Source organism: Gavialis gangeticus, unplaced genomic scaffold, assembly GCF_001723915.1.
Source record: "Gavialis gangeticus isolate Ggan-Ray unplaced genomic scaffold, GavGan_comp1, whole genome shotgun sequence".
In the NCBI taxonomy this organism is placed as follows: domain Eukaryota; kingdom Metazoa; phylum Chordata; order Crocodylia; family Gavialidae; genus Gavialis; species Gavialis gangeticus.
Window position 1 is genome coordinate 3,762,997 of NW_017729018.1, and position 8,189 is coordinate 3,771,185.

The 8,189-nt window shown below is 47.6% G+C and overlaps 1 protein-coding gene across 1 annotated transcript in view; it reads left to right on the top strand.

Annotated features, from left to right (window-relative positions):
• Positions 1-4,837: 4,837 nt before the first annotated feature.
• Positions 4,838-8,189, top strand: part of RAX2 (retina and anterior neural fold homeobox 2) — a 15,586-nt gene continuing 12,234 nt past the window's right edge. The window contains exon 1 of the mRNA XM_019513698.1: positions 4,838-5,080. Within this exon, the coding sequence (XP_019369243.1) occupies positions 4,838-5,080 (243 nt within the window). The remainder of the gene's footprint in view (positions 5,081-8,189) is intronic.

The window sequence follows — 8,189 nt, forward strand, 5'->3', positions numbered from 1 at the left end:
GGCGGCTCTCCACGGTAAATCGCCCGACGTGCGCCGTCGGGGCTGCCCCGGGGCCGCCGGGAGCTCGCAGCCCCCGGGCCCGACGTGCAGGCGCATGTGCGGAGCTCCCGGCCCGGCCCGGCCCGCCATGGCGGAGGCTCCTTTGCCTCCCCCGTCGCCCACATGACAGGAGGCTGCCGAGCCTCCTCGCAACAGAAACGGGAGGAAAGGTCGGAGGGGATGTGCCTGAGGTTTGGGGCTGGGCCGAGGGGCGCAGAAAAACCACCCCCGTTATAGCCAGCAGCAGCAGTGGGAGCACAAAGAGGGAAAGAGTTGGGGGAGTTGGCTTTTCTTGAGCTGCGCCACGGGGCTGAGGGCAGTTGAGGGGCAGGTGAAGGGAAGAGCACGGCTCACCGGGTGGACCCAGCCGGCAGGTGTGAAGAAGGCTGGCGTTTATCCGAGCCGCCTGCGCACCGGCCTCCCTGGCTACCTGCATTTTTACATCATCATCTTCCCATTTCTGTCAAGTGCAACGTTGTCCTCGGCCAAGTAAGAGTTTAAGTTACCGCTTCGAAAGAGCCGTACCAGAAAGATGACGCAGGAGGAAAAGGAACCAAACGCTTGTTCAGATTCAGCCTCAGCTGAATGGGGATTTGGCGGGAATTATTCAGGGGGTGTATAGTTGTTTTTGCTTTAAAAACCCTCGTACTGGATCCTATTCTGATTTGCATTTCTAAAGCCTGGGTTATACTGGCGGGACCGCTGCGTGTTTTGGTAAATACTGTTGTTTCACGTGTTATGAGAAACTCTGAAGTAGCTGCAGGGTTTCTGTGATTTTCTTACTTCGTCTGGGTGGCACGGAGAAATATATCCTCAGAGACATTACAACGATGTTTAACTGTGTTGGGCCAAGTCAGGTGGGGAAGAGTTTAGCACAAGAAAGGACACAAAGTAAGAAATGAGGAAGAAAAGACATTCTTGCCCGTAAGACTAAAATATTCTGACACTAGCTGTTTTTGCTTTTTCAGGCCATATAAATTGAAGCTAAAAGAATTTCTGGGGCGGGTGGCTTTTTAATAAAATCCTGTTGAGATTTCATAGGAAATTCAGGTTTTAATCTTTTTTAATCTTTGTTTTGATAGAAGTTTCCTTGCTTCATGTCTGTGTGATCACTGGCTTTCCACAAAGAATTTAATAATCCTCTCTGTAATATAGTATCTGTCCATCTATCTGGCTGTTTATGGGAAGGGCTGGCTAGAGAGCTGCAATAAATAATCTCTAGTTTGTCATCTAGTGAAAAATCAGCGTAGTTCTGTCGAATCCAATGTTGATTTATCCCAAGTGAGGATCCAGCTGAATCATTAACTAGGCAGAGCATTGCCAGTCCTCATCTGTATTAAGGAAGATTGCGCACTGGCCTAAAGGGCTGCTAGATTGCTGCCTCTTAATCAGTGACCTACCAAAATATGTGTCAAGGAGTAAATCTACTTCATGTAGTGAGGACCACGGCAGTGGATTGGAGAAGTTTGTATGTGGGTGCTTTAGCTACAAGCACACTTTGCAACTCGCTTCGTAATGTATTAGGTCCTGCAATATCTTCACAACCAGAGCTCCCAGTGTGGTCAGGCAAGAAGGGTCAGACCTATTCAGCAGCCTCATTTTTGTGCCACCAATTCTTAAATATAGAGTCAGTATCCAAGTATGCCTGCCTGTGAATTCCCAGTTCATTAGGTTCTAGCTCTGTATGGCAGGCGGGTAGCCACCAGGTTAGACCCTCACCTCAAGTAAATCAGCCTCAGGGGTGCTCTGGTGGCTGGCCCGCTCCTTCTGTGTGGCTTGCCAAGGGGTGTTGGGCTTGGACAGCAGGACAGCACCTTTTCTCCATATCCATGAACAGTCTGAACTACCCCAGCTGAAGTCAGTGGAAAGATGCTCATCAGCTTTAATCGGAGCCAGATGGGGTCCTCGTTGTGTCATGTCACCCAGAGGCACAACAGGTCAGCTTTGTTTTCAGGGAAGCAGCAGTGCCCAGGGCAGTGCTAGCAGCGGTGCTGCGGCCAGCTGCGAGCTCTGGCAGCAGGTGTTTGCACTCCCCCAACGGTGGCATCTGGAGCTACTGCACCAGTTGTCCTCAGTCAGTTCTGCTCCTGGTCCCAGCTTTCTTTATCTGTCCTCATTCCCGTGAATGCGGTGATCTGAAAGGCAGGCCCAGTGGTTTGCTCTTTATAGTCCTAGTTTGAGCAAATCCAGCTCTCTCCCAAGGAGCTCTGGCATTTTACAAAGCAGCCAGAGTTGCTGGAGTTTTGCTTGGATGCTGTCAAAAGAGTGCTTCACCCCCCGCGCACACATGCAAACACAAATCTAGATCTGGTTGAAGCTAATGGCAAAGCTCCCATTCAGGACTAGGGAATTAAGCCATTGAAAAGCCTCTGGCACATCCCTGTGCAGAGGCCACATGCCCAGTCTTTTCTCTTCCTTCATTCTAACCATGCCACTTGGCTGCTGTAATGGAAGAATTTCAAAACACTTCACTGTGGTGGAAATAATTTTACAGAAGGGGAAGCTGAGGCACAGAGAGGAGAACAGATTTGTTCCCAGCCACAGAGCAGATCTGCAGAGCTGAGGCTAGAACCCAGGTGCCTAAAAGCCAAGCCCTTTGCTCTAGTCACTAGACAATGCAGCCTGTTTTAAATCCTAATCCCCTGGGTTGGGTAACAACACAATGGGCTGTTGTGGATATGATTGTGATGTCAGAGGGAAAGGATTATGACTTTGTATAACGGAACAAGCAGCAGGAGCAGATGAACTCTTAAAGGAATGAACAAGCTGTTTCCTTGAAAATATCTGTCTGTCTCTGTGATCATGCAGGTTGTTTTGAGTATTTCGCTAAACCCAGGTTATGTGATCAGGTGCATGGCTAATTTGTAGTACCAGAGTAGCATAAAAGAGTCTAAGTGTGGCTGTTAATGTGGCCCTCAGCTGTTGATGCCCTTGGATGCCAGGTGTCCCTTTTCTTTCTCATGTCCTGGCAACAAGGTATTTAGGAGAATTCACTCATTCGCTGGAGTCTGACAGCCCATGCCGTGAGTGCTCCTGCTTTGACCTTGTACTTGCAACCATGCGCCTTAGTGCCCACACCACCCCAGCTGCCACCAGCTGTCCCTAATCATCAGTGAGGGACTCAGAAGTACCTGAATCTCAGCTCTAACATCAAGATTGTTTCTAAACAGAATATGTTTTGTGAGATCCCCCAGCACTGTGAGGAAACATAAGTGAAAGGGCAGGAATAGATGAATAGTGGCTTCTCTACACATCCCATCGAAGACAGCACCAAAGACCCCCCTGCCTAGATCCCATCTACCAGTGTCTGCAGGCTTGCTCCAAACTCCCAAATACGCCAGCAAAGCCACACTGGGCTTGTCCCCTTATGCCTGCTCCTGGTGGGCTGAGAGTAGGTGCTAGGCACGAATCTGCAGAAACGTCCCTCGTGAATGTCTGGGTTTGGAGCGGGTCAGCAAGTGCAAGTGGGCAGGGCATACTCTGCACAGTCTTTGCTGGGTTCTGCCACCACTGCAAGGTGGGCAAGTCCTCAGAGCCTGGACAGTCTTGTTTCTTCACCATAGCTCTTTATTGGTCTCACAAGCCAAGCAGGGCAGCGGCAGAGAATTCTTTAAAAAGATCTCCAAAAACGGAGAACCGTTGCAGGAGGCAGAATTGATGGTTCAGGAGGAGGTAGTCTTCCCAGTGGGTCAGTACTGCACCGGTGAAAATACTGAGTCTAGTGTGGACTCTAGGGAGCAGGGGCAGATCCAGATGGGGTGCATTAGTGCTGCGGCACCCTGCTTTGAGTCCTGCTCCATCCAAAGTTCAAAACCAACTGCCTGACAGTGGCAGCAGCATTTCTAGTCAGGCAGCAAGGAGGGAGTCATTAAAATCTACCTGATTCCTTCTACATTCTTCATTCCACAGGTGTTAACGACCCTCTCTCCTTTTTAATGATCTTGAGGTTCCACTAATCAAGCTAGCCTTTCTTCTGCAGTTCTTCTGTCTATTAGTTGCGCCTGGTAATGTAGCTCCTATTTCACAGCCTTGTAAACCATTTTTAAAGCATTCCACTTCAATTATGTTTGTTTTCACTTCAGTCTTAAATCTTAGGCCCCAAACATATTAGTAAATCTTCTGATTTCTTTTTGCCTGAAGAAAAAATGTGTTGTGTTATATGGGATGATACACCACACCATCTACACCCTCTTTTTCAAAATCCTAGATCTTCCCCTGGTAGGGAGAATCACCTTTTGGTCAATGAAAAGTAACTATAGCACTGTTTCCAAGGGCAGGAGGATTGGCCTCTTTGTCCAGACAGACAGTTGTCCAAAATCCTCCATGAAATTTCAGTTAGGACCGACCTGCACCCTGTTTTTATATTGCTAAAATGTTAATTCACTACAAGCCCCTGGGGTGCCTACAGTTTTAATGACATAATGGTGACTGAGCCAGTATAGCTTCTCAGAAATGTGTAGTTTCTAACCAATATGTGTATGCAGACCAGCCTGTAGATACAAAATTCTTCGTCACATACTGTCCTTCATCTCTTGTACAGTTATGCACCATGCATGGCTTATTCTGCTGCTGAAGTAGCTGCTTTTCAGTGACAGATGAATTGATTTGCAAGTCTAGTTTATAAAATGCTTTGGGACCCCTTTGAATGGAAGGTGCTGGCTAGAGATGTGTGTTAAATTTCTTCCGCTGTCCCTATGCTGTGATGGAGGGACCTGTCTTTCTAGCTGTCTGTGAGGGTAACATTCCCAGCCGGGCTCCAAAATAATCCCCAACTACTGTCCTGTTCACAGAAGCCAGCATGTTCCTAAATAAATGTGAGGGAGAGCTGAGTGAGCTGAGGAAGAGCGTGGACAGTGAGGGCACCACACCAGACAACACTGAAGAAGAGCAGCCCAAGAAAAAACACCGGAGGAACCGCACAACCTTCACGACATACCAGCTGCATGAGCTGGAGAGGGCCTTCGAGAAATCCCACTACCCCGATGTCTACAGCCGGGAGGAGCTGGCCATGAAGGTCAATCTTCCAGAGGTCAGAGTGCAGGTGAGAGAGGCCCAGCTGCTTCTATTACGTCTGTGCACCTAGTTAATCTATAGCACATATGCAAGCCTTTCAGTTCTCAGTAACTAGTTCAGTAGTTGTGCTGTAGTATCTGTGTACTCCAGGGGTGGGCAAAATGCAGCTCGCGGGCCGGGTGCAGCTTGCCAGGCCATTCTATCCAGCCTGCACAGTCCCTAAAAAATTTATAAAATTAATATTTTCCTGTCCCTGGCTACCTGTCATGTGGTCCTCGATGGCTTGCCAAAACTCAGTAAGCGGCCCTCTGCCCAAAATAATTGCCCGCCCCTGGTGTAGTCAGTTCCTAGCGGTCAGGAGTCCACACTGCCACTAGGTGAAAGAACCAGCAGCAAAGCCAAGGACCGAATGAGCCAGGGAGCCTAGACATCCCTCTCCACTCTAATGGCAGGATTTCTTTAGGCCAGAGCTCAAGAGCTCTAGGTCAGGGATGTGGAGGAAGCTTGTCTTGCTGCTGTGTGTGTGGTGTTGCCTGTTACATGAAGACAGAGCATCAGCCTCCAGGATTCCTCTTCAGCGCTCCTTCCCGGAGAAGGATTCATCCTAACTGGGGCAAGTGCCTACTTCATGGAGCACTGCCAGCATTAGAGCCTCCTCTAACAACCGCCTGCCTGGGTAGACATGCACACATGCTCCTGTGGCTCCTTCACTGCCCCCAAATAATCACTGTTCACGTGGTCCTCCAGTACCTGCAGTGCTGAGTCCTGCTGGCTCTCAGGCTTCTGCAGTTGTCTGAGCCATTCCTGAGCCGCGAATGCGATCGCAATTCAATTGCATGTATGTACAGAGGGCAGCACGCTGCTAGAGCTGGCAATGTTAACCACAAGAAAGGAGAGCTCCTGCTTGCCAGGCTTGTGTGTGGCTTCGATATCAATAGTAATGTTATAGTGTTGGTGTAATCACGATGGTCCAGGGAATATGCGAGAAGCAGGATTTGTTTCATATCTTTCACTGGGCCAGCTTTATATTAGAAAGAGATATCAGGCAAAATTTGGGGCACAAAATGTCCTTTCTCTGAGGCTTTCCTCTGCTTTACAGTGAAGCTTGATCCAGAAAACCCCAGCTTGTGGTTCTAACTTGATGTGACTGCCTTGTGAGGGAGACCTGGTCCTGGCCATTTCCTTGGAGCTGAGAAATGTTTAAGACACTTTAGAGTGTAGGGCATCAGACAGATGGAGAATCTGCTCCAAAATCTGCCACTAGCCTGCTGCTGATCTCAGGCTTGACATTGCTCTTCTCTCGGCTTCACTTTTCCAGTTCATCAAAATGAAGATGATGATACTTTCCTTTTCTTAGAGCTTGTAGAGATCTTTGAATGTAAAGCGCGATACAGGAACTAGAACTCAGCGTGAACTTATTATCAATATCAAAGGAGTTTGAAAAACAAGGGAAGTGAGATCACAGGAAAACTGATATTTTGCAGTGATTTTCATTTTACAAGGCTCTACTCTTATGTGAAAAATGTCACAATACATTACATCGTTTTCCTGGGAATTTTCTCAAAATATATAATTTATTTTCTTGGTGAAAATTAGATTCTTAGTAAAACAAAATACAGGGAGTGTGATTTTGAAAATGATTTTGATATAAATGTTAGTTAAAAATGTCATGAAAAGAAAGATGCATAGGAGACAGAAATTTCTAATCATTATATGACCTCAAGAATTCTAGAGCTAGGAAAGATTTGAGTTTCATAGGGTCTAGATTTTTTGATCTTGTGATATTCTGGAGAATTCTAGATCTGGGATCAGTGAGATCCTGGTGGATTCTCGAGTGTCAGACTTTAGATGGTGTCTGTTTCCAGAATATAGAACTTCATAGACTCTGAGGTTTTGTTTCTTGGAGTTTTGAGCACATTCCCCTATTGCCCAAAACTTGTCTGAAAAGAAGTTGTGCTGCCACGTATTTGTATGTTAGAAACTCCCACTGGCGAGCTAGAGGATAGTGAGGGGCAAACCTCAGTTCATGTAAACTGACAACACTAGAGGTCTAATTTTCTTTTTTAATAGTCCATAGCCTAGCAAAACATCACTAGCGGCACAGGAAAGGATGTGCCAGAAAGCAGTGATCCCTGCTGGAACTGAATGGAAATCACTAGGAATGAGTTGGACCCATGGTTTTTTGGGAGCACCATGCCTTCTGGAAATGACTGTAAGCAGTACAGAGACATAAAGGAGGAAAAATTCAGGAAAATTGGAAGTAAATTTACAGAAAAACTAGCAAAAAATGAGCTGGAAGTGGGAAGAAGTGGAAAACCAAGTCACTCCAAGGAGCAGCAGATCTGGTGGTTAGAGGGCCCCATTTGTGGCACTAGACACTTCAGTTCAGCACTGTCTTAGGTTGCAAATGAAATAAATTCGGTGGTTTTCAACCTATTTCCCATCATGAAAGTACAGGCTGATCTGACAAGATTGGATGCCTCTGTTCAAGAGATGCCTAGTTGTCAGACCAACCTGGTTGCCTTCTATGATCAGGTCACAAAATCCTGGGACGCAGGTGTTATGGTGGACGTAGCCTTTCTGGACTTTAGGAAGGCCTTTGACACCGTCTCTCACCTCCTTAAGAAATAAGGCAACTGGCATTGATGCCTACACATTCAGATGGGTCACCAATTGGCTAGATGTCCACACCCAGAGAGTGGCGGTGGACGGGTCTTTTTCAGCCTGGAGGAATGTGAGCAGTGGGGTCCCCCAGGGCTCGGTCCTCGGGCCCGCGCCCTTCAACATCTTCATCAGCGATTTGGACGAGGGGGTGAAAAACACCTTGTTCAAATTTGTGGATGACACTAAGATGTGGGGAGAAGTGGGCACACTGGAGGAGAGGGACAGGCTACAACTAGATCTAGACAGGTTACGGGGTAGGCGGATGAGTACAGGATGGGATTCAATACTGACAAGTGCAAGGTACTACACCTGGGGAGGAAGAACCAGCACCATATCTACAGGCTGGGGAGCTCCCTTCTCGTCAGCACAGAGGCAGAGAAAGATCTTGGTGTCATTATTGATTCCAAGATGAACATGGGCTGCCAATGTGGGGATGCGGTCAGGAAGGCTAACCGCACCTTGTCATGCATCCA